Here is a 27,639-nt window from a genome sequence, read left to right as displayed (position 1 = left end):
TCCAGGACATTTAGGTATTTTGCTAATTTTCCATGACTGGAAAGCTGCATTGCAAAATTCCAGGTTTTCCAGGACACGTGGGAACCCTGTAATGTCACAATCCATCAGGACTGCACAATCAATAAAAATAACACCAAAATGACAATATGGTCATATGTGATTATAAATCTGCAAAAGACTGCGATCACAGACAGATAAACATGTCTGTGCGCGCTTCAGGATAAACAGGTGACGAGCTGTTCTGTGCACACGTGGGGTTCATGGGCTCGTGTAGCAATTTTAGAGCAATTTATGTGCATTGTGAAAGAAAAGTAGTGCATGTTTAAGCATTTGCGCAATTCTAAACATTAGTTACCACCAAAAGTTATTATATAAACCAAAGGTAGCACAGTATAACAGAAAAGGAGATGACAGTGTTTCACCAGATGCAGAACATTGTGAACGACACACTGCACAGTCAATGTCAAAATAAATGCTCCAGGAGAATGTGAATAGGACTTTTTACATTTTAAATAAAACAAATCTAATCCTCGAAATATTAATGATAATTCAGTATTATAGTATAATAATAAACTTGACTGGGTCCCACATTAATAATTTAGTATTATGCAATGTTCAACTAGGTTCCAAAAAATAGTGTAATAGAGTAGTTTTTGCACACCTTGTTATTTTTTATTAAGCTGCAATGCATACTTGTATATTAAATATAAATATAAAAGTGCATATCAATGAAAATAATTAGATCTCATTCTCCCTTATGTTAATTTAGTAAAAAACTGTGGGAAACATGTCTATTATTTTTAAATATATTTTTATTTAATGCCTTTAAAATACTAAATCTACTTGGCTACAAAAGCTGTTTGGATGAAATGATGGCTCCTCTGAAAAATCACTTTTTATTCATTTTAGAGTAAATACCTTATTTAAAAAATTGTTGAGATATACAGGTATATTGAATATCATCAATAGGCTGAAAAATATCAAGATATAATATTTTGTAACCATATTGCCCAGCCCTAAGTAACAGTATCCCAAAATTACCTTTTCTTTCTCTTTGGAGGCTTTATTGTACTCCACCAGCCTGATGTTGGCCTCATCAAAGGTGATCTTTGAAGGGAAATTTGTCAGTCCATTGTTTCGTCCGATCTCGCCAAGGATGTCCTCCAGAATCATCTGCTCAGTCATCGTGGGGCCTTCCTCAAAAATCAACACGATATACTTTTCATCATCTAGAGAATAACAGCAGAATGAGAAAAGAAACAAAAGAGTAGAAAGTCAGATCTTATCAAAATATTTAGTAGCAAAATTACCAATGGCTTTTACCAAATCAAGAGCGTGAAGTTGCCCTGTAACAAAATCACTGGCAGTTCTGAGAAGCTGAGGGGAAGTCCAATTAATTTCCGTGAACCAGTTCTTTTGGGTGCTTTGTTTTAAACAACCGGTGAAAAACAATTCAGCAGTTCTTTTACGCCATCACTTAAAGATGGCACTTGTACGTTATTCTAACATCCTGGCGTCATGGTATGCACGCTCAAACACATCCAAATAAAGCCATATGTAAACGGATATTGCTGATTATTACCTTTTATTCAATGAAGTTATAATAATAAGGGTATTTACTGTCATCAGTGTTTCATTCAGTGATCCTGCACATCAAATAAGACTGACAAATACTGATTAAATCTTGGATAAGTTTCCTACATTAGTTAAAGCACCCAATACAGACACTGATGCTTAAACGCGGATATGTTCTACGTGTCTAAAACATATAAACATATCATCACCCTTTTTAAGGAAACCAAGATCCAGCTCATAACAACTTAAAATTAGGGCTGTCGATTTAACACATTATTTCAGTGCCATTCAAAACATTTAACGTGACACAGTGCTTATGACGCAACGCAACCAAAGTGACATGCTCCAAAAGCATCCATCTGACGCATGTGTACATTAATGCGTCCTTACAATAAATCTATCTCAGACAGATTGATGAATTCAATTGTAAAATGGAAATCTGTGAACTGTAGGCAAATGACTGGCTTATGTTCATTAATATGTGAAAAAACAATATATTGGATTCTAAAGCCAAATTCTATATTGTCTAATCAATGCTTTACTCATCTTCCACAATAGTATAATGTATTTTAATGATCTGAATTATAATTTTTTTTATAATATATATATATATATATATATATATATATATATATATATATATATATATATATATGATTTATAAGTTTTTAAATATAAATATTTCATTTAGGGCTGCACAATTAATCGAAATAAAATCAAAATAGCGATATGACCTCATGCGATTATTAAATCGCAAAGGGCTGCAATTTCATTAAATACATAAATAGTCTGCTCACTTCAAAGTTTATTTGCGCTGCTCTGTCCAGTCTATATTAGGTTTATTACTGTATTATTACAGTGTTTTCAGGGTGGTTCTGTGCTCCAAAACAACATCTCAAGCTTAGAGTAACAGAAAAGCTCAGAGTTCGGTTTGCTTACATGCGCTAAGCGCTTCATTTACACTAAACCGGCATGTCCTGCGTGAAACATGTCATTTGCTTATATCGAGAGAGAGCATGTCGCCCTTATTACACTCCCAGTGGCAACAAGTGAGAAAATTCAAAAATACTCAGCAAAGAAGCCAACAGTGACCACGGAGTTAAAACAACAACAGCAAAAAAACATTACTAGAGGCAGTAAATAAACACCTCAGCAACACCACTTTCAACCACCTATACTGTATTGCAATGGTCCTTGATATGCGTTTAAAGACATGTTTTTTGATGCTGACACAAAATGACAAACTCACGAAATGCTAGTTGCGGAGATTAAGAAATTCGATCCTGCTGGGGGGAGAGATGGTGTGCAGAATGTATAAGGTCACTTAAAGGCTTTTCTTTTAGTCCAAGTACAATTTTATATAGAAATATTAATATTCAATAATTCAATAGTCTGCTGTAAGTCTTCATAAAAACTCAGAATATTTTTCTACTTTATGCTTTACTTTTAGACATTGTACAACAGCAAAAGAAGGCTCGCATAGACACAAGTGGATCAAATACAGCATCTTTTTCTGACATGTTCAACGAGATAGTTCAGAAAAACAGTACCACGACGCAAAAGGTGAGTGTCTCTTCACAGGAAGTTGCTGGTTATCTGGCAGAGCCCATAATTCCCAGGCAGGAGTGCGCACTTATGTACTGGGCCACTAATCAAAGCCGTTTGCCTGTGCTTGCACAACTGGCGAGAAGACACTTGTCAGCACATTGCACTAGCGTAGATAGTGAAAGGATTTTTAGCTCTGCATCTAATGTAATGAATGAGAAAAGAAACAGACTGAGCTGTGATAAAGCAGAGATGCTTTTTTTGTAAAGAAAAATTTACCCCACACACTTAAATAAGGGAAATGATGAGTGATTGTGAGCCCAACAGGAGGCTATTCAGAATTCAGTTAATGTGAGTTAAGAACGTCATATAAAGTTAAGAAATCTTACCAATTTAATGTTCAGAATTCAGTTATTGTGAGTTAAGAATGTTAATGTGAATTAATGTGTTTTCTGTTTATAACTGAGACCAGTTACTCTGAAACATGGAAAAAATGTTGATACAGAGAGAAAAAGTTATAATTTCTTTCAAAGTTGTGTTATTATCAGTCATTTGGAACAAGGTATAAATAAAGCAGAACCATCAAACTCTCGGTATCGGCAGATGTCAGTCTAAATAATCAGATATTGGTATCGCCACATCCCTAATATATACACTATATTGCCAAAAGTATTCGCTCATCTGCCTTTAGACGCATATGAACTTAAGTGACATCCCATTCTTAATCCATAGGGTTTAATATGACGTCGGCCCACCCTTTGCAGCTGTAACAGTTTCAACTCTTCTGGGAAGGCTTTCCACAAGGTTTAGGAGTGTGTTTATGGGAATTTTTGACCATTCTTCCAGAAGCGCATTTGTGAGGTCAGACACTGATGTTGGACGAGAAGGCCTGACTCGCAGTCTTCGCTCTAATTCATCCCAAAGGTGCTCTATCGGGTTGAGGTCAGGACTCTGTGCAGGCCAGTCAAGTTCTTCCACACCAAACTCGCTCATCCATGTCTTTATGGACCTTGCTTTGTGCACTGGTGCGCAGTCATGTTGGAACAGGAAGGGGCCATCCCCAAACTGTTCCCACAAAGTTGGGAGCATGGAATTGTCCAAAATCTCTTTGTATGCTGAAGCATTCAGTGTTCCTTTCACTGGAACTAAGGGGCCAAGCCCAGCTCCTGAAAAACAACCCCACACCATAATCCCCCCTCCACCAAACTTCACAGTTGGCACAATGCAGTCAGACAAGTACCGTTCTCCTGGCAACTGCCAAACCCAGACTCGTCCATCAGATTGCCAGATGGAGAAGCGTGATTCGTCACTCCAGAGAACGCTTCTCCACTGCTCTAGAGTCCAGTGGCGGCGTGCTTTACACCTCTGCATCCGACGCTTTGCATTGCACTTGGTGATGTATGGCTTGGATGCAGCTGCTCGGCCATGGAAACCCATTCCATGAAGCTCTCTACGCACTGTTCTTGAGCTAATCTGAAGGCCACATGAACTTTGGAGGTCTGTAGCGATTGACTCTGCAGAAAGTTGGCGATCTCTGCGCACTATGCGCCTCAGTATCCGCTGACCCCGCTCTGTCATTTTACGTGGCCTACCACTTCGTGGCTGAGTTGCTGTCATTCCCAATCGCTTCCACTTTGTTATAATACCACTGACAGTTGACTGTGGAATATTTAGTAGCGAGGAAATTTCACGACTGGACTTGTTGCACAGGTGGCATCCTATCACAGTACCACGCTGGAATTCACTGAGCTCCTGAGAGCGGCCCATTCTTTCACAAATGTTTGTAGAAGCAGTCTGCATGCCTAGGTGCTTCATTTTATACACCTGTGGCCATGGAAGTGATTGGAACACCTGAATTCAATTATTTGGATGGGTGAGCGAATACTTTTGGCAATATAGTGTGTATATATATATATATATCTACAATGATTTACTACTGTTCTATTTATGTTATTGATTAGGAAATATGTGGTAAAGTCATATAAATCACATCTCTGAAATATGTAATTTGCTCTAAATCTTTACATCACATGAATCTTGAATTGTTAGGGTCAAATGGGTGAGATATGCTCTAGTGGTGTTACTCACCATTGCCGCTGCAGTCGTACCAAAACCCCTCACTGTCCTGCATCATCTGCAGCTGAGCCCGTAAGTGCTGGCACTCCTCATCACTGGTCTGCAGGAAGAGAACCGGCAGCTTCCTCACGGTACACCACTCACATCTGATGAGCTCTGAAGACCTCAAACGAACATTCTCCAACACGTCCACCTCACGACCTTCAAACACATGGCAGCAATGACAAAACCCACACTGTAACACATCACTACACCACAACTAAGCAATAATGAGCCATTATGAAAATGACAAGTCACCTTTGACAGCAATGTATATTGTATACAGTAAAGTATATTGACTAAATATATATACAGGGCCAAAAATTAATTTCTGAAAATAGAGAGGAATTCCCCCCATACACGGCTCAAATGTGGGGGGGGGGTAAAACTCATTACACTGAAACATCCGAAATTTTACCACAAACTCACCTAAACTTAAGGTAGGTGTGAGTGTGTGTGTGTGGGGGGGTGGGGGGGTTGGGGGGGAATGGGGCTACTTGAGCTACTTTTCTCACTTCCTGTATAGGTCAGATAGAACCTGGGTCAGAAATCAACTTTTCCATTTTTAGGAAAATATTTGATTTCCAGGGGCATTTTTGTGCATGTGCATTGTTACTGAAAAAAAAAACAACAACTTATTTTCTCATTCACATATTTCTAAATTGGCTATTAAATTAACATAGCCTACAAAACTAATGCATCGACATGGAAGAGATGACAGCATTTCTCCAGATTTGGAATGAACAGCTTAAATTCTCTCATAATTTATTCACCCTTATGCCATTCCAGATGTGTATGACTTTCTTTATTCAGCAGAACACAAATGAAGATTTTAGAAGAATATCTCAGCTCTGTAGTGATCAGACCTTTATTAGCTTCTAGATGTGAAAGTGAAAATAAACAGGTAACGTGACTTTCAGATGTGAAAATGACAGTGGAGATTTGGAGTAAAAAAATCTGTATTTCTGGAGCTACAAAGGTCTGATCACTATTCACTTGCAATGTTTGGACATACAGAGCTGAGATATTTTTCTAAAAATCTTTGTGTTCTACTGCAGAAAGTCATACATGTCTGGGATGGCATGAGGGCGAGTAAATGATAGGAGAATTTTCATTTTTGTATCAACTATCCCTTTAAATAAAACTTAGCAACTCCATGCCAATTGAATAAAACAATGCAAAAATAAACATTGCATAATGAAAATTAATCAGCAATATGATTCAAACACTAAAAACGGTTCATGTAAAAGTATTATTGTATCATTAATAATGTTTTATTTAACATCAAGGTTATTTATCCAGATATTATTTTTGTTAATATTATTATTAACTACATTGTAGAATTTGGTTACATTAGATTTTGTGTTCTCTCAGACCTGATCAACTTAATATATAACATCCATCCTTCTTGCACTTTTGGCTTCTAGCTGGTGAGGAGGCTTTTCAAACAGACAGATACGTGAGATGAGCCGATGGCATGGAAGTAGCACAGACTGTGTTACTCACTTGGACAGTATATTTTGAATAAATGGTCCGAATGGTCACGTAATTTAGCCTGTGAGCACGACACCGAACTGATGCGGAACGTGAGAAGCGGAGTGCCCGTCTGTGCGCATTCATGGCACGAGCATCCGCATCCGTGACTCCACAACATCTGCACAACGGACGGCACGAAACAAATAAAGTTCAGCAAAAATTGCAAAGATCATGATGTATTTGGAACTATATCAGATGTTATTAATAAAACAAGAGGACCTCTTTGCGAGAACATTTTTTGCCCCCATATTTTGAATTTCAGGGGCATTTTTGCCCAGAGTCCAGGTTAATATCCAACCCTAGATGGAACACTAGAGAGATGGAGATGAGATATGTAAAAGGTGATTAAGAGCCTCTCTTCACCATGTAGCTGGTACACAAAGCATTTTTGCTATTTTTGCCTCGTCAAATGTTCTGCATTATGACTAATGATGGAGCACCAAAATATGAAAGGGGTAAAAACTATAGATCGCTCCAACGTCACGCGCTTGCAATGTTAACAGCTTTGTTGATTATGAACAGGAGCGTTAGTTTTATCACGACACTCACTAACGGAGACGCAGTATAACGCCATTTGAATGTCGAATTAACAGGTTTAGAAAGGTTTATACGTCTGTAACACCTTAAGTTCACTAACTATGGGACAAAGTGCTCCCACACTGTGAGTGCTTACACTAAACTCAAGCGCTCAACGCGCTGCTGACAGCTGCACAAGGTAGAGAGGGAGAGATGGAGCGGATTTACTCGTGCATCTTCTGGAATTACAGTTTAATACAAAAACAAGTTTACTGATTTGATTTGTTCAGCTGTATCTATTGGTTTAATACTTCGCAGCTGCACTGTAAAGTGAATAAAAGTGTGTTGGAATTTCCCACGCTATGAATGTGGAGCTTGCGGGAATGATTAAAATTGTGCGCAATCCCACGCCGAATTTCAGGCCCTATATATATATATATATATACACACACACACATACACACACACACACACACACAGTTGTGCTCAAAAGTTTGCATACCCTGGCACTGATTTTGAAAATATGACTGATCATGCCAAAAAACTGTCTTTTATTTAAGGATAGTGATCATATGAGCCATTTATTATCACATAGTTGTTTGGCTCCTTTTTAAATCATAATGATAACAGAAATCACCCAAATGGCCCTGATCAAAAGTTTACACACCCTTGAATGTTTGGCCTTGTTACAGACACACAGGTTTAAATAGCAATTAAAGGTTAATTTCCCACACCTGTGGCTTTTAAAATTGCAATTAGCGTCTGTGTATAAATAGTCAATGAGTTTGTTAGCTTTCACGTGAATGCACTAAGCAGACCAGATACTGAGCCATGGGGAGCAGAAAAGAAATGTCAAAAGACCTGCATAACAAGGTAATGGAACTTTATAAAGATGGAAAAGGATATAAAAAGATATCCAAAGCCTTGAAAATGCCAGTCAGTACTGCTCAATCACTTATTAAGAAGTGGAAAATTCAGGGATCTCTTGATACCAAGCCAAGGTCAGGTAGACCAAGAAAGATTTCTGCCACAACTGCCAGAAGAATTGTTCGGGATACAAAGAAAACCCCACAGGTAACCTCAGGAGAAATGCAGGCTGCTCTGGAAAAATACGGTGTGGTTGTTTCAAGGAGCACAATACGACGATACTTGAACAAAAATGAGCTGCATGGTCAAGTTGCCAGAAAGAAACCTTTACTGCGGCAATGCCACAAAAAAGCCCGGTTACAATATGCCTGACAACACCTTGACATGTCTCACAGCTTCTGGCACACTGTAATTTGGAGTGATGAGACCAAAATAGAGCTTTATGGTCACAACCATAAGCGCTATGTTTGGAGAGGGGTCAACAAGGCCTATAGTGAAAAGAATACCATCCCCACTGTGAAGCATGGTGGTGGCTCACTGATGTTTTGGGGGTGTGTGAGCTCTAAAGGAATGGGGAATCTTGTGAAAATTGATGGCAAGATGAATGCAGCATGTTACCAGAAAATACTGGCAGACAATTTGCATTCTTCTGCATGATAGTTGCGCATGGGACGCTCTTGGACTTTCCAGCACGACAATGACCCTAAGCACAAGGCCAAGTTGACCCTCCAGTGGTTACAGCAGAAAAAGGTGAAGGTTCTGGAGTGGCCATCACAGTCTCCTGACCTTAATATCATCGAGCCACTCTGGGGAGATCTCAAACCTGCGGTTCATGCAAGATGACCAAAGACTTTGCATGACCTGGAGGCATTTTGCCAAGATGAATGGGCAGCTATACCACCAAGAATTTGGGGCCTCATAAACAACTATTACAAAAGACTGCACGCTGTCATTGATGCTAAAGAGGGCAATACACAATATTAAGAACTAAGGGTATGCTGACACTTGAACAGGGGTCATTTTGTAATTTTTTTCTTTGTTGCCATGTTTTTTTTATGATTGTGCCATTCTGTTATAACCTACAGTTGAATATGAATCCCATAAGAAATAAAAGAAATGTGTTTTGCCTGCTCACTCATGTTTTCTTTAAAAATGGTATATTACCAATTCTCCAAGAGTATGCAAACTTTTGTGCACAACTGTATGTGTTTATATATATATATTAGTTTGAAATGAACTTTTTGGCTCATCGGCCACTGTGGCTAGTAGTTTTCCAAGGTCACTAGCCACTCAGCATTTTCACTAGCCAAAATCCTCCACCTCGCAAAATGTGATAAAGGTAACTGGAGACTGTAACTGCATGCATTTGTTTGGACATTTTATTGAAACAAGAATGACATGAGTTCAGCAGGACACAGGCCTAATGGTTTAAGTAACCCATAAAATATCCAAAGGCAAATGCCAGTTAGAACAGGAATAGGAAAGAACAGGAGGGAAAAATTTCAATTTTTCAAAAGTTCATGGAAGTTTCAACCCCTTCAAATTGTACTTGCCTTTGAAAGTTTACCATTGTTCTACCATTGTTTAACAGTGTCATATGTAATGACAAGGCCATTAGGTACTGTGGTTAGGTTAATGTTAATAGTTTTTTCTAAAAAATACTGTAAACTATAGTTTGTAATGAAAAAGCTAATAGCCTAACACATTTAGAAACCTTTAAAGAGCACCTATTATGTTTTTTTAAACATGCCTAATTTAGTTTTAAAGGTCTCATACAATAGATTTACATGCATCCAAGGTCAAAAAGCACTTTAATTTGCTCATAATTTAAATTGCAGCATTACCTTTTTTTCCCCTAGTGTCAAAGTCTGTCTCTCGTTTGGAAGGATGCGTCCTCCGGAGGTCGCATTTGTCGACCGCATACGTCATAGAGTTTGTCTCGTTTCATTTTTTGTTTGTCTTTATTTTTCTTATTTTTATCTATTGTCAATGCCTTTATGTATATGTACTTACATTTATACAATTGTTAACCTTATTTGCATTCCCAATAAAAAAAAAAATAAAATTAAAAAACGAAACGAGACAGCCACGATGACGTATGCGGCCGACAAATGCGACCTCCTGAGGACGCAGCCTTCCAAATGAGATGCAGCCAAAAATGACTCGTTCAATGATCTGTTCAAAAGAATTCATTCTAAACTCCTTCCTTTCAGAGAGCCTACTCTGCTCTGATTGGTCAGATGTCCCAGTCTGTTGTGATTGGTTTACCACTTAGTGTAGTGTTTGAGGGCGGGTCAAAGCTGTTCGCGAGCAGCCAATGAAGACCAGAGGCAGGGTTTTTTGTTACCAAATTATGTAGGTTAGTACAGGAGGTAAGTCTGGAATTACTAACGACTTGTTTCAGGTGTTCAGAATCGGTTCTTTCTTTTGGGAGTCAACAACTCTTTGCAGACTTTTTTTACATTCACAAACAGCTATATAACACAATACATGAAAGATAATATTTGAAAAACCACAATAGGTGCTCTTTAACTATACTTTCACAGTTGAAGCCTGATAAAAATAAAGTCTAATAGATTCACCCTAATAGATTTAATATGAATCTACACAAGTTACCAGTTAGTGATAATGCATTAAAAACTATATTTTTAAGTAAGGATGACGTGCATTTTAAAAACTCATGATGTATTTGTCTCTTTACCTCATCAGTGCTGTTTATAATGTATGTGCTGTCTAGCAGTTTGAGAGGTTTGACATATAATGCTTTATACTAGAATGTTCTCAGTAAAATTCAAGTGGGTCACATAAGTATTGTGTTTTCCATCGTCCGTCGCAATATCAAGTGAAGCGGAACTGAATCACGCAAGTTTCGCGCTGCGCTGCCATAGAGCTCTGGTTCTATCTCTGGAGCGCGCTGCGGCTGTTCACACGAAAGCACGCTTCATTCGTCCCACACAGATGCACATGTAACTTAGGAGAGGCATGAATACCATTACATTTCCTTCGGCAGCAACTCCGAGTCACCTGACGTTCACAGAATTTTCAGTGCAGGAAAAACCCTAAAAAAAAATGTCACCCGGCTAGTAAGAGTGACAGAGTTACCCGCCACGGACGATTTTTACCCGCATTTGGCGGTTGTTAATTTCAAACCCTGTATGTATGTATGTATGTGTGTATATGTATGTGTGTGTGTGTATATATATATATTTAATTTTTTACATTTGAAGGAGCATCTTACCTTCTGTCTCAAGCTGAATGTACTCCACTGTAAACTATACAAATAAAACCAAAACAAAAAGCATAAGAAAATTGCTCTTTAGAACAGAAAACATATATGATGATATAGCATGTATACAATTGCTCTGTGTATAGAATGAAGTGTATTTTGGTAAACAACATAAAAAACATATAGGTGAATAATAGAAGCATAGTTCAGTGAACTATATTACACAATTTCAGTTCATGTAATTAGGGATGGGATCATACAGAACTTAGCGATTTTGATTCCAGTTCCACTTAACAATTCTGGGTCTAATGATTCCATTTATGATTATTTTTGCACTTTTGAGGAAGCACCCCTCCCCCTCTTAAATAATTTGTCCCAACTATACACTAAACAAATATACTTCAAAACGATACTTATCTTTGGTAAAATGTTTTATATTCTTTTCAATATGAACAACCAGAGAGTAATAGGTTAATCTCACGAAGGTGTGTTCAGATCACAATTCCATTTATATTATAAAGAAAAAAAAAGCCTACTAATAGGACCCTTTAGTCTTTTTGCAGTGTGAGATTATTTTAAGGACAATTAATCACATTTTACCCCCCATAATTCTCATTACTGTAAAGTTTACATTTTACATTTATAGTAGTTACAGATAGGAATTGTTGTTATTTAATAAAAGAAATTGCAAAACAGTTTAAAAATGAATTAACTTGTAAGACGTAAGAGACGGGTATAACTTTGTGAACGACAGCTGTTCAAACTCTGTGGACATTCATTCACAAATCAGACTGCACTAGTTGCACTGGATGAATAGTGTTTTGTCTGCATCTGCAGAATTCAGAATCCCACCCCTAAATGTGACAAAGCAGGTTGACATATATAAAAAGTGTTTGGTTGAATTCTCTCACAACAACAGGTTTGGTGACCATCCTGCGTAGAGTGCCGATCCTCACGCTGCGACACTCCAGAATAATACTGTCTAATTTCTGCAGATGGGTCACCTTCATCTTTTTAAATGGAGATGGATCTTCACACACAGTGTTCCCAAACTACCGGAGGAAAAACGCACACTTTAAAAAGGATACATTACCACAGTAACACATTCATTAGCCCTTTGTGCAAATTATAATCCCACCATCCATCCTGTACATCTCATCAATGTTTACAGCTCCATACATGCTTGATAATGGTAAATTAATGCATATATGAGTCTCTTTCCAGACTCTAATAATCAATCTAATAATGAGTGATTTACATTGTTTTCTAATGAACAAGAGCAAGCTTTAAAGGTATAGTTCACTCAAAAATGAAAATTCTCTCATCACTTACTCTCCCTCATGCCATCCCAGATGTGTATGACTTTCTTCTGCAGAACACAAATGAAGGTTTTTAGAAGAATATTTCAGCTCTGTAGGTCCACACAATGCAAGTGAATGGTGACCAAAAGTTTGAAGTTCTAAAAAGTACATAAAAGCAGCATAAAAACAATCTGTTTGGGGTAAGAACAAACCGATTTAACTTTTTGTCACTGTACAACTTGCCATTGCCATCTCTAGACACGATCATGATTTCAAGCTCGATTACACGTCCCAGAGCTTGACACATTCACAGAGCGCTAGATGGTGCTAGGAAGTGTAATTGAGGTTGAAATCAGGATTGCTATGTACAGTGAAAAAGGAGTTACAATTTGGTCTGTTCTCAAAAAACAAAAAAAAACAACAAAATGATTGGATCACTTCAGAAGACATGGATTAAACCACTGGAGTTGTATAGATAACTTTTATACTGCCTTTATGTGCTTTTTGGAGCTTCACAATTTTGGTCACTGTTCATTTGCATTATATGGACCTACACAGCTGAAATTTACTTCTAAAAATCATATCTATAAATCTTAAGTGGGAAAAAAATCTTGTGTTCAGCAGAAGAAAAAAAAGTCATACACGTCTGGGATGGCATGAGGCTGAGTAAATGATGAGAATTTTTATTTTAGGGTGAACTATTCCTTTCAGATTCTTGAAGTAACCCCTAATCTACACAAACATTAGACACCGAGGCAAATAAATTTACTCTTACAAGCTTCAACCTATCATTAAAGACCCCATGAAATGGGTTTACGCAGTGTGCAGTGTTATTTCCTGTTTTGACATATTTCCAATTGAAACACAAAGTTAGGGTGGGACATATCAAAGGGCTAGACCTCATTTATTTTTAAATAAACCATAGCCTTTAGTTTACAGCCGTGATCTTAAGCTTTGCTACTTCAAATTTCTAATCAGGGACAGGTGGTATTGGAAAGGGATATTTTAATTCTAGAGAGCATTTTTTGGACAAAATTTACGCTGCTGAGTGAAGATGTTATACATTTTTGGGATACATTTTTAATGTAAGAGAAAGTCTTTAAATTTTAAACGACAATAGTTTTGTTTGTCAACCTGTAAGAGCACACTACCATATAGATGGCCTCAAAGCCAACAGACATGAACACAAAGACTTAAAAACAATGTTGCTATTATATTTTAAACATTATGACCATCATAAAGCAAAACTGAACTCCTTCAGACGTAACATACTGGGTCTCTCATGCGATTTCTCCTGGGCACCAGGCTTCTGTGGTTTATCTCTGTGAAGAAGTCACTGATATGGTTCTCCTGTTCACCAGCTGCTTTTACCGCCGCCTCCACACGACCACCAGAAGGCGCTGGAGATGAGTGGGCAGAATCAGCGGGCCGTGGAGAGACGCTGTCCAAACGGTTAACAGTTCCTGTGCTGCAGATGTTATCGCTCTCCTCATCCTCATCACTGGACAGCACGACTGCATTTCATAAAATACACATAAATGTCATGGATCAAATCCTAAATTTCTCAGGACCCTCAGGGGTAGCTACTGGTAAAGTCTTTCAACTTATCCTATTGTAGCTGATCTGGTCAACACAATCATATTTTAACAGCACTTGTGGTTAAAAGAGTCTATTTTATCTCATTTGCGGATGGGAATTGTAAAACATTTTATGATTCTAGTTCCATTTCCTCTCAATGATTCAGATTTCTTATCGCTTCCATTACTGATTTTTACTTATAAGTAATATTTGGAAATAAATGTGATTTTTATTGCAATCACTGACCGCAACAGCCAGTTATCAAATGATAAGATAATTTCAGATTTCAACAGAGCAGACATAACTCAGATTATTTTTAATGGCTTTAAAAGTTTTTGAAGGCATAAAAGGCCAGAGGGGACCTGGCTTCGCCTTTGTGTCTGGTTTCCCCCAAGGTTATGTTTCTCCATTAACTAACATCTCATGGAGTTTTGTGTTCCTTGCCACAGTCGCCTTAAGTCTTTTTTTTAATGGCATAATCTACAATCACGTTATTCATATAAAACGCACAATGATGACTTAAGACATTACAGACATAACAGCTTCACTTTCTGTTTCAGCATAATTTTCTGTAAAGCTGCTTTGAAATTATGTGTAGGGCTGTCACTATTATGAAATTTGGCTGACAATCAATTGACAAACAAATAATTGAAATTATGCCAATTAATGGCTTTCATGATTAATTGTCATATTTCTTAAGGTGCATGTGTGCTTCATACACCTTAAGAAGTCATTTTTACATATTAGCATAGCTTCAAATATATAAAGCAAATAATAAAGTAGGGATATGATTTCCTTTAAAGGCTTTAAAAACTTATGAATGACATGAAAATGTTTTAAATATCAAAATATTTTTAAATACTTAAAATGTCTTTTTTTTGGTCAACTTTAGTTTTGGTAAATTTTACATTTACACTGTTGTTTTTAGAACAATTTTTTGTTTTCACACAGGGCTTCATGAATGGTTTATTTTGAGCTGGACATGACGGAAGTCATAACTTCCAGGTCAATGAGTTTAATTCTGGAACTTCTCATACTGAAGCATTTTTGATACAGACTCACTAAAAAGAACCAGCTCATAGGAGTCATTCATTTGGGAATCAAACTAAACAACTGGACTACCAATCATTTTATAGTAAGTGGAGCAGTATATATTATTCTACAATAAATATTTTGAATTCAAACAGCAGTGTGCTGTCACATCACCTCATTACTTTGCACATTTATTTCAGAGAGTGGCGTTCAGATATCATCTTGGAAATAAAAACTGTTATTTTGCATTTGTATTTCAATTTTCTTAAAACTGTCAAGTTTTGGTAGTCTGACGAAATCATGAATCAAGAATGAGATAACTGGAAAAAAGCAAACATGTTGGCAAGCAATACATATTTGCTTTTCTTTAATCATAGATATAACCATTTATTGTGTCACAACTCCAAGCAAAACGCAAATCTAAAATACAAGTTTTAAGAGTAGTGTACTTACTGGGATCGTTTAATTCACATGACTTGGTGATCTGTTGTTTTTTGCCTGAGGAATGTTTGTCTCCATTAGACGGCGAACTGCCAGAACCGGCCCCGGGTCTTCCGTTGTGCGATACGAGCATATTCCCGCGGGTGATCCGCACTGCTGGGTTCATTACAATATCCAGCTGCTGAGAACGCCCCCCAGAGGTGGGCCCATAGAAGCTCTTGCTGATCTGAAGGCTGGGTGGAGCAGGGCAGGGCTGCGAGCGTATGGATGGGCGAGGGGCAAGGGACGAGGTAACGGCAGGAGGTGGCAGAGTCTCAACAGGAAGGACATTTCCACAGCAGTCACATTTGACATGGTCTTCACTGGGCTGGCCACATTTACCACAGACAGAGAGGTAATCGTCAGGCAGAAGGGGGTGCTTCTGAGTGATAAAAACACTTTTTTAAACACTTCTAACATTACACAGGGCTCATATCATGAGAATCACATTTTCCTTGATCTTTTGAGCTGAAAATTCTTTAAATGCCACAAAAACATGGTCCCACTTGCTTTCTGCAGTATAATGCGTTTGAGAGGTGTTGCTCTCATTCTTCTGTAAATGTTATAAACCCAAAGCCAAGTAAGTATTTCCATTTCTCAAAACAGATTGTCCTGAGTGATTGAGTTTTCATTCGTGATGACAAAATGGAGTGCAGTGTGCTTTTTTTTTTCTTTAATGCTATTTATAATTTTGTGATTTAAGTTGACCTGCTGCTTCCAAACTGTGAACAAACAGTTGTTTTTGTTTTAATAATGAAAAGCTATCTGCAAATTATATTGCAAGGATTGTATTTGAAAAACATATTTGATCTTTTTAGCACGCAATGTATGGAATACATTGAGCCTATACTTATTTTACAGCCTTCAATTTGGAGATTGGAAAATCGGGATATGAAAAAAAAAACCACCCTTTGTCAACACAACACAAGAAATAAAATTAGATCTTTATCAGATTAATCAATTAATCAAATAAATAACAAATCATGATCAAAATAGTCGTTAGTTGTAAACTTAAAGCCAACCCTCTGTTCAGAAGGCTACATAAAACTACGTTAATCAGTAGGGCTGGGTATTGATACAGATTTCCTGATTCAATTCGATTCACAAGCTCTTGATTCGATTCGATATTGATTCATATGGGTTCATTTCAGTAAATAATGTCCCTTTTGCTTACATATGAAATTCTCTTCCAGCTAATGCTGTTAATTACTGTACACAGGGGACCTTCTAACTAGGTACATTACGAGAATCTTTATTTTACTAATTGGTTTTTTAGTTTTTCATAATCTGTCACATTTTAGCTTTTTAAAAATGAACAAATCCATGTATTAAATCAATAAATATGATATCATATAGCATATATTATTTTTGTAAAAAATGTTTATTGCGTAATTTGACATTTTTACAGGTATTTACATTGATTTATTGAACACGTGATAAAAACCGGTAGTGTATCTTTAAGAAAACCAGCATTTCTGTTAAGTGCGCCTGTATGAGCGCACTTAAGGACTCTAAAGGCTTTACCTCATTCCTGCTATGCCGGAATAGCATTACACGTCTCTTTTTTTTTTGTTGGTATAGATCTGTTTTTAACTGACTGTAAAGAACAGAAAGATATTAAAACAGGCATTTTTCAGTGACAAATGGGTCGTGTGGATCTCGTCTTTGGATAAGCATTACACGGAACAACTTTTACTCTTACATGCAGTGAAAGGATCTCTCTGCTGAATACTTCACCACTATACTACACAATCACTGATGAATGGAATCTTAATATTTAACACCCAGTTGCCAAATAGGCCTATATTAAACAAGTTAGTTACATGGCATGAAATTTGGTTGCAAATGCGAGTAATTTCCTCTCATAGTAGTAGAGGGTTGCGCATAGAATAGATCGATCGATCTTGGGATTTAAGAATCGGTATTAAGATAGTTTAAATGAAGATCGTGATGCATCGGAAAATCTATAATTTTACCCCATTAATCAGTTCAATTGTTTTATCTAGAGTTGTCATTTCGCACATGTAAATCGTTCCATTTATACTATCATTTGCAATTTACAATGATTGACATTAATGCTGGATAATACTTCTTACAGAATGTCACTTTATGTCATGTGGATATTTAATTGTTTTCTAGCTTTAATAATTTAATTTGATTTTGGCACATTAATTTATTGCATCTCACCATCAACAAGTGTATCACATATGTCATTTTTCCTCCATTTCATGAAGCCCTGTGTGAAAACTAAAAAAATTTCCATTTGACTTCTGAATCTTATTAAATGGATAGTTCACCCAAAAATGAAAATTCTCTCATCATTTATTTTTAACATTATTTTTATGTTTCCTTTATGTGATTTTTGGAGCTCCAAATGTCTGATCATTATCCACTTGCATTGTATGGACCTACAGAGCTGAAATATTCTTCTAAAAATCATTGTTTGTGTTCAGCAGAAGAAAGAAAGTCATAAACATCTGGGATGGCATGAAGGTGAGTAAATGATGAGAGAATTTTCATTTTTGGGTGAACTATCCCTTTAAAACAGGCAGTGAATGTGGTAAATGCATAGGTATAAGGTCTCACCTCGACTGGTTTGCCCTCAGGAGCAGGACTATTAATCATCGGCCGGCGTTTCTGCTGGACACGTCTCTTCACACTGATATCTCCTGAATCTAGTGACAAACCATAAAACAAGAGACATGCATACTTTCATCAAACATCTCCAGCAACTCAGAGGGCTTATTTCAGAAGATCAAACATTGAACAGTCATGAAGAGCAAGGTTTCCTACACTATTGAGGAGAGACAGGAGTTTTGCAAAACGAAACCCTGTACATATCCAGTATTACAAATTTTTGATTACATTTTTTAATCAAATTAATTACATGATATGCTGATTAATTCATTGAACTAATCACAAACGTTTTGTCATGAAGGGCCCCCAATTAACAATAATTCAATATAATATGATTACATATTTATAAATAATTATATTTATATAATTATAAATCAAATATATATTTTACAGATAATTCAGACTATTAAAATGCATTACATAATTATGGCAGGTGGGTAAAGCATTGATAAGACAATACAAAAAGTGGCTTTAGAATCCAATATATTGTTTAGTTCCCGTCATTGTCCTACAGTCCACAGCAATCCATTTTGTGACTGAATCTGTCAATCTGTCCAAAATAGATTTATTACGAGGGCTTTTCTAAGGACATATCAATGTACACCTGCGTCAGACAGACGCATTTGGAGCGCCTCACTTTGGTTGTGTTGCATCAAAAACAGCATTTTTAGGTCACTGTGTCGTTAAATAGTTTGAAACTCAGAAAAACTCATCTTGAGATCACTCCATTTAGAATTGCATTCCGTCCAGCTGTGTTTGAACAGGTGCTGTCGTTAACAACAAGAAAGCCTGATGTGGTTTGTTGTCAGCACAGCTGCGCATTTCCTACACAGCTGGAGTTTCGATTACTGCCCCCTGCTGAAAACAGGTGGTACTTCAAGCTTGAATTGCACAGATGGTAGATTTATTCTTTATTATGGTCCGGTGACAAAGCAAGTGAGTTTTTACCTTTAATATTACCAAAATTTGAATTAAAAGGAATATTTCGGGTTCAGTAAAAGTTAAGCTCATTCGACCTCATTTATGGCACAATACTGATTACCACAAAAACTAATTTTGACTCGTCCCTTCTTTTCTTTAAAAAGAAAAGTGAGGCAGTGAGGCACTTACAATGGAAGTGAATGGGGCCAATTTTTTTACTTTAATATACTCACTTTTTCAAAAGTATAGCCACAAGACATAAACAATATGCATGTAAACATGATTTTAGTGTGATAAAATCACTTACTAACCTTTTCTGTGTAAACTTATATCACATTTTACAACTTTGTTGTCATGACAATCTAATGTCAACAAACCCTAAAACGACTGTAAAAATTACAATTTGAACAACTTTACAGCTCAAATAATACACGAGTTATAAAAGAATGAAAGTGGTTTCGTTAAACTATAAGCTTCACATTTCTGCTTTTAAAACATCAAAAAATTGGCCATTGTAAATGTCTCACTGTAACCTCGATTTCTGCTTTTTTTTTTTTTTTTAAGGAGTGACTAGTTGAAATAATTTTTTTTTTTGCTCATCAACATTATGCCACAAATGCTGTCGATTGAGCTTAACTTGTATTGAACCCGTAATATTCCTTTAAATTCGAATATTTTAGTCTTTAAAAATTGTTATTTCTAAATTGACTTTGTTCACAAGAGTCCACAAGAGGCTGCAACGTTAACAGTGTTGCACAGGTGCCACAGTATACAACTCCAGACTCAAGCTTCAGAATAACAGTGCTACCACAGTGTTTTTATTCATTACTGATTTTCTTTATTTTGTCACATTGTTTATTCAGCGTCTCATGCACGAGCGCTGTTTTTTATATGCCGTGATAAGTCAAAAATTACTTATTCAACCTTTAAAACTTGTCTCCAGACACGTTTTCTGTTAAACGTATTTATTGCTTTGCGTCTAGCCTTTTATAGCGCAAGAATGCGATTGGCCTGAAGTCGTCTGTGCTTGGCACACATCAAGATTCTAGTTTTAGCATTCAAATGTGCGTTTTGTTCCCCTTAAATTTGACGAACATTAAAATTTAACATTTTAATTTGACAGCACTATATCACAAGGTTGCTGAATTTAAATCAAGGGTCTTCAACAGGGGGTTCAGGGGGTCTGTAAATTATTGTTTGATCCACCATTGGTGGCATTTGTAATAATCACTCACTCGCACGCACGCGAGAGACAGGAGTATGAATTATCGACATGTTGAAGTCCTTCACAGCTGCATGCCAAATCTTAAAGTGTGACTAAACAGCGCTAGTCAGCAGAAGCGCGCAGCTCGGCCCCAGTCAAATCCTTCACACGACCACCGCTCAACACTTGCCGCACAATGAGTGACATACATCAGGTTTAGCAGCGCTGCAGTGGAGGGTCGTGTGGGAAAACGCGTCTGCTTTGCGTTGATCGAGCTGTGCAGTTGAGCAGATGACAGTCTGCTTTCAGAACAATTGCGTACTTGCCTGGTGTAAATAGATAGTTACTGCTGAGATTATCAATCTGGCATACACGGTCCTTAACGCTCCACACACACAAGACAGTGACTCTCAAATCAACATAATGCAAGGTGCACTCAGTCATTGTTTTCCTCATTACAAATTTTTACTCAATGAAATCAACAGTCATTTTAAAATGTATGTATAAAATCGATCACTCACATGAGATGAAGACTCCATTTTAGTAACCATATAAAAGTTGTTTTATTCTGCATGGACAGAGTCTGTCTGTTTTTCTGTCTGTCTCTCTGTCTATCTTTTTGTTTTATTTCATGTCAAAAATATTGCAGACCCCTGCTGTACATCCTTGCTGAAATGACCAGCTAAAACCAGCTTAAGCTGGTTGGCTGGTTTTAGCTGGTCTCCCTGTCTAGCCAGGCTGGTCAGTTAGCTGGTTTCAGAGGGAGTTTGAACACTTTTTAGCTGGTCAGGCTGGGAAACTAGCTAAGACCATCTTGACCACCTAAGACCAGCCTGACCAACTAAGACCACACTCACCAGCCTGACTAGCTAAGATCAGCATGACCAGCCTGACCAGCTAAGACCAGCCTGACCTGCTAAAAAAAAAAAAAAAAGGGATCAAAACCCCTTTAAAACCAGCCTGACCAGCTATGACCAGGCTGGGTGACCAGCTAAAATCAGCCAATCAGCTTATGCTAGTTTTAGCTGATCTTTTCAACAGGGCAGCATTTAATGATTATTTCAATGGCATTGCAATGAAGTATACACACAATAATTTGGTAGCTTACCATCCACGTTTTTATAGGCATAAACTCTCTACCCACCAAGGGGTCCTTAGCCTGAAAATGTTTGAAGACCCCTGATTTAAATGGAAAAACGTATTGTACCCATTAACTCGAATTTCACTGAAAATATTTGCAGAAATAAACACTATCCATTGAGTCCATCGATTTCACAGCATCCAATCAGGTACAGGTATTGGCCTATAATCTCAAAATTATAAAATAATGTCTGATTAATCTTACTACTCTACTCACTACAGTACTCATTGTCCATTATGGAAACTCAAGAGCACATAGGAGTGCTTCAAAAAAACTTACCTGTAATCTCAGGACAGGTGAGAACAATACTTTCCATCTCCACTCTGTGGATCAAATCAGAACTGCAGAAAAGACACATCAACACACAGCATAAGAATGATACATTAAATACACTTCAGGAAAACAAATATCACAGTAAATGTTTTCCTCATGTCATCCATTGTGTTTGACCACCCTGCTGTAGACCATTTATACACACACAGAGCAAACCTAAAGTTCATGTCATATAAAACAGTTTTCCCTTTCCTTCATTTCATGGTTGCTGTAAAATGGAAACAAATTTAAATCAAAATATTTACAAATGTTTGATTTTTCCTCCATATTTTGAAAGGGAATGGTGACAGACTATCAGTCCCTAACATTCTGTCTAACATCCTTTGGGTTCCACAAAATACAGAAAGTCCCATGAGTTTGGAACAACAGAGGGTGGGGAAATGATGACAGAATATTATTTATGGCTGAAATATAACTTTATGGACGCTTGACATATTTGGACGAATCTGTCAATTAGAAAACAGGGTTAGGAAAGGGATAGGGATACCTTAGTAATTATTACTGTGAAAAACATGAACAATGTCCCACAGCCATAATTATCTATAATGCTGAATTCTAAACCGAAGCAAGATCATGCTTTATTAATGCCTAATGTCACCATTTCAAAGCTTTATTTAAAATCCTGCATGGATTGATGGTTCAGTGTAGTTACAGTATTTTCAGTGTTGAAAGAATTTAGATCATTAGTTCTGTACACTAAGGGTAAACTGCACCTTACTTTAGTGTTTGGAGGCTTGTTAGGCTTTTCTAAGTTCAGAGCTTATTCTCTGTTGTCCATAACAAAAGCATGCCGCATCTGTCATGCATAAAGTTGCTGTGCACGCACAGAAATGCTGTCTGCTCACGCTCAAGTAGACAAGCACGCGATCGGAAGAGCAAAAGGCATTTGTACTTAACACGGATGATTACATGAATTTATACCGTAGGCACTGATATATAGCAGCACCGATATAAAAATGTACATTTAAAAGATGGTCATAAGAGCCCATAGTTACAGATTCACCTTGAAAATGACCATCACCATAATGTATGCACTTTATTTAATATGCTCATTACAGTACAGCATTGCTCCTCTAGCACCTCCTGTATTAAAATCAATTGAGAATCAGGTATCCCGTGTGCTGTGCGTGAGGAGTGCTATTTGAATGATGCACACAGTTGCCGCCTATGTAGAGTGTTCCAAATCAATCTTTTATGAGGCTCCATTTCAGTTAGGATGCTGCCATAGCAGGCAGCTGCCTATGTAGGCAGGAGCTTATTCTCTGTTGTCCATAACAAAAGCATGCCGCAAGGCAGCTCACTAGGTTTTGGAACCCAAAGTGTCAACCGGTAGAGATTTTGCTATACTGAACAACACCAAGAGAAAGTGAGGAAGAACTTAATAAAACAAAAGCTTAAAAAGTGAATAAATTGCTGCGTTGTAAATTAACTCAAGTTATTAAATAACACCTTTGTCAACAGTGTATTTATATCTAGTATACAGTAGCCAAAATGGTTTACAGCATCCAATGGAAAGATAAAATTTAAAACAAACACATGGAGGGGTTTGTTTTCAAAAAAATGAAATCATAATAATTAAAAGTAAAACAATTATGAAGCAAAAAAAACTATTCAATAAACAAAATTAAGAAAATGTTTTTTAATTTTTTGCAGTCTGGCACAGTGTAACGGCGTACTATTTAAAGTTCAAGATGGCACTGTTGTCAATGCTCTTCTTTCTAGTAGAGCACATATCAGCCTATTAGATATCAAACATCTGAAACTGAATTATCACTCATTTAATTGGCTAATTTTGATAGTGCAAAGTCAGAGCTGTACCTTTGTTCCAGCTTTCTGATTGGAGCAGAGACGCGTGCATGCTGGAAGATACGGCCCTGAACCACGACTCCCTGTGTTGGAGCTGGACTCATGATCAGATAACTTGTTCGACTGGGGAGCGGCGACTCACTCATTGAGTGTGTTGCTTCACTGGGAGTCCATGAACAACAACAACAAACGGTATGAGAATATACAAAAATCCATCATTTAATATTCATCTTTATATACATTTTATACATGGATGTTTTTGTCCGTTTATCCTGGGTGACAAATTTATTTAGAAGCCCAGGACATTTTTTGGACACTTAATAATTGTCGCACTTAAAGGAATAGTTCACCCAAAATGAAACTTCTCTCATTATTTACTTACCCTGATGCCATCCCAGAGGTGTATGTCTGTCTTTCTTCAGCAGAACACAGATAAAGATTTTTAAAAGACAGAGCTCACTCAGATCCTTATAATGCAAGTAAACGGGTGCCAGCACTTTGACGGTACAAAAGTCACATTTAGGCAGCATAGAAGTAATCCATGCGACACCAGTCGATCAATTAATGTCTTCTGAAGCAAATCGATACATTTGTGTGAAAAATAAATAAATTAAAACATTAACTTTTAAAAAGCGCTTCCTGCCAGCAGTTGACGCATCATGTAGCAGTCGCGTGACGCAAGCGTGGGAAGCGGCACTTATTTACAACAGAAGAACAAACGTCACGCGAGAGTTCGGCCATTTCAAACAGCATCAGAGTCCTGGACGGAAGCGCAGATTTAAAGTTAGAAACATTTTCATTATCGACTTGTTTCTTACATGAACCTATTGATTCGCTTCAGAGTCGTGTGGATTACTTTTTTGCTGCCTAAATGTGACTTTTGCACAGTCAAATAGGTGGCAGCCGTTTACTTGCAATATAAGGACCTGACAGAACTATATCTTCTTCTAAAAATCTTTGTTTGTGTTCTGCTGAAGAAAGACACATCTTGGATGGCATCAGGGTAAGTGAACTATTCCTTTAAAAATGTCTGAATGTCATTGCATTAGATATAAAAAACAACAACAAACAATGCTAGAGCATTAGGTCTCCTTAATGAAACTCCGCAAATATACAAGTAAATTGGAAGTAATCTGTGCATAAATTGGACCTTCCCAGACTTTCTGTGGGATCTGTGTATTAGGGCTGTCAAATTAAAATTAGAATATTTGTTGAATGTAAAATAAAATGCACATATCGATGCTAAAATTGTGCATTCGAATTTTGGATGTGTGCCAAGCAGTGACAACAACGACACACAAGCCATTGAACCAAATCGCATTTTAGGGCTAAAATCAGACTAAGCTCAGTGATTAAAACAGAACGCGGGTGTCTTGAGATAAGCTTAAAAGGGTGAATGTTCTTTTTACATGGACACAGTGTCTAACAATGCAGCGCTCCTGCACGAGATGCTGACGGAAGGCGACGCTCCGTCTAGCGCATACTTACATTGTAAAAATACGCATTCATAGCGAACGACCCCATGGGTGGAGGTCTTTCGCTGTTGTGTCTTGCTCTCTTATCAGTGTCTCGCTGCATTAGCGTTAGGTACGCACATACAACTGTATTTAATGAGAAACACTGTGGTATTATTGCAGTTATTATAATTACGTATCTATGGTAGTGCACCATGGTAACACAGAAATATCAATTGTATAGCATTTCTTTTGCCAATTTACTTTCTAACGTAAGATTTCAGAAAGTAAACTGGCTAACCCTGTGTTCCAATGAGATAAATCACCCTCCGAAGGGCACTTTGAAGGGGAGAACAGTCATGATAGTCATGCTGTAAGATTGATTCAAAGAGAATTTCCAATAAAAATAATTTAAAAATTTAGTCATTTTGTAGCTTTTAACTCTTTAATAGTTAACTCTCTAACTTTTTAATAATGTCTTTCAAATTCGAATTTAATTCAAACTTTGGTAATATTTAAGTGAAAAATTTGAATTTACTTTCTTAGATATATTGACTGTGTATGTTAGTGAGTTCCATCCATTTATAAATATTTTATTGTTTTTTTCCCCCTGTACTTTATATTTATTCTTACAGTATCACTGTCCATTTCCCGTATGCCTCAAGCACTTTACTATTTAGCACTTTACAAATAAAACATTTTATAATTATTAATATTAAGCGCATTGTAGACCTAGTGTTGCCATTAGTGCCCGACCAATTTTTCGGTCGGCCGATATTAGCCTTTCACCGATATATCGGTATTGGCGTATATGTTTACCGATATGCTCAGATATGAAAACTTTTATTCAGAACATATAATGCAGAAAACAATGCTTGAATTGGTGTCATAACGTAGTTTGTCCAGAAGAGCACGCTCCGACTCCATTGTTTACAGAGCTGAGCTGCCGGTGGCTCTGCAGACAGGGCGGAGTTAGGCGGTGCGGAGTTAAGCGGTGCCTTCTCGGTAAGCTGCTAACTAGTTTATGAAATACATACTGGAAAGTTCATAAACAATAACCCCATCATTTTCCCTTCTCAATATAATAATAATATTATAATGTTAACCCTTTCCCTGACAACCATGTCACTCATGTTTATCACATCTGTTTGCTGCTAGCCAGCTATAGTTTGTCAGTGCAGTAAGTAATGTAGCAGATTGAAAGGTAAGCATCAGAGCATATTTTTGCAGCTCAGCAGACAACAGTGCGGTGGTGGATTGTGTCTGTTGAGTGTTGTTACCTAGTTGGTGAGACGCAATGCTGGTCCATCTTTTACTCTCCGTGACAATGAGCTTATAGCTAACTAGCTAACCATGTAGCTACTTTCATTGCTTGTGAGCTGAGTGGAAGCTAATGTGTAAACATTTATTCACCAATCTGTTTTTCTCAAGTCGTTGCATTTATAAAATGTAATATTTAAAATTCTGGTTTTACACTGTTGAAAGTTTCCCCAGTACTTGTATAGCAGAACTTGACTCGGCAGGTGTAAATGGACCAATGACGTGATGTACAATTTTGATGTTCAAACCCCTTTATGGAGTAAAAATAAGGAAAACAAATTTATTGAATCTGTTCATCTCTGTTTATCAAATGATATGAACATGTATTGAGGGTTTTACAAAGTTTAAGAATTATTAGACATTATAGTCACACAATGTCATACCTGATAACTCACCTCATGGTGAAATGCAAAAAAGCTACAAAAAGTGTTATAAAATTAATAAAACCTATAATCTCTGCCACAGGCATTATTGTATGAGTGTTGCCAACAATATAATTAAATATTTTTTTAAATATGACATCCAGTTGATTGTTATGCTTTGGAGCATTCTGTCCCAAAACTGGCATTCAGCCAATGTCATCCGGGATAATAAGCAATCTGGAGCAATTTTGTGGGGCATTTTATTTTGACACGTTATCAGACAGGATGTTACACAATCAGGAAGACCCTAAAGTGCCCCCAAACAATGGTGAAAGGTTAGTAAGTCTCTCTTAATTTACTCTTTTCGCTCACTGGTACACTATATAGTAAAATCATGTGTCATTTGGGATAACGCAAAAAAAAAAAAAAAAAAAAAAAAAAAAAACATATATAAATGTTAATTTTATGCAAATGTGATTATTTAATTTGAATTTACATACTTGGAAGTTGAAGGTCAAGGTTGCAGATTTCTATAGGTAGCCAAAACAACTGCCTGATTAATGTTCACACTGAGTTTTGTCATACCAGATAACAGTTGTTTTCTGTTTGCCCATAATGTCATCCATTATCCCGGATGACACGTTTGACATTATTTTCTTTTTATACAGTTTTCAGCTTTTATTTGTATAA

The 27,639-nt window shown here is 37.0% G+C and overlaps 1 protein-coding gene across 10 annotated transcripts in view; it reads right to left on the bottom strand.

Annotated features, from left to right (window-relative positions):
* Positions 1–27,639, bottom strand: part of senp6a (SUMO specific peptidase 6a) — a 77,657-nt gene that overhangs the window by 27,442 nt on the left and 22,576 nt on the right. For 7 of the 10 annotated variants that reach the window (XM_051654703.1, XM_051654708.1, XM_051654710.1 and 4 more), the window contains 9 exons: positions 23,826–23,975; positions 21,954–22,015; positions 18,358–18,446; positions 15,745–16,153; positions 13,954–14,195; positions 12,292–12,432; positions 11,393–11,426; positions 5,209–5,397; positions 1,042–1,229 (listed from right to left, as the gene is read on the bottom strand). In XM_051654703.1, coding sequence (XP_051510663.1) covers positions 1,042–1,229; positions 5,209–5,397; positions 11,393–11,426; positions 12,292–12,432; positions 13,954–14,195; positions 15,745–16,153; positions 18,358–18,446; positions 21,954–22,015; positions 23,826–23,975 — 1,504 coding nt within the window. The remainder of the gene's footprint in view (positions 1–1,041; positions 1,230–5,208; positions 5,398–11,392; positions 11,427–12,291; positions 12,433–13,953; positions 14,196–15,744; positions 16,154–18,357; positions 18,447–21,953; positions 22,016–23,825; positions 23,976–27,639) is intronic. The other 3 variants (XM_051654706.1, XM_051654713.1, XM_051654704.1) reach the window with 2 other exon arrangements.

The sequence above is a fragment of the Myxocyprinus asiaticus genome, chromosome 25, assembly GCF_019703515.2.
Source record: "Myxocyprinus asiaticus isolate MX2 ecotype Aquarium Trade chromosome 25, UBuf_Myxa_2, whole genome shotgun sequence".
NCBI lineage: Eukaryota > Metazoa > Chordata > Actinopteri > Cypriniformes > Catostomidae > Myxocyprinus > Myxocyprinus asiaticus.
Note: the sequence above shows the minus strand (reverse complement) of the source record. Positions and strands in the feature narration are given on the sequence as shown.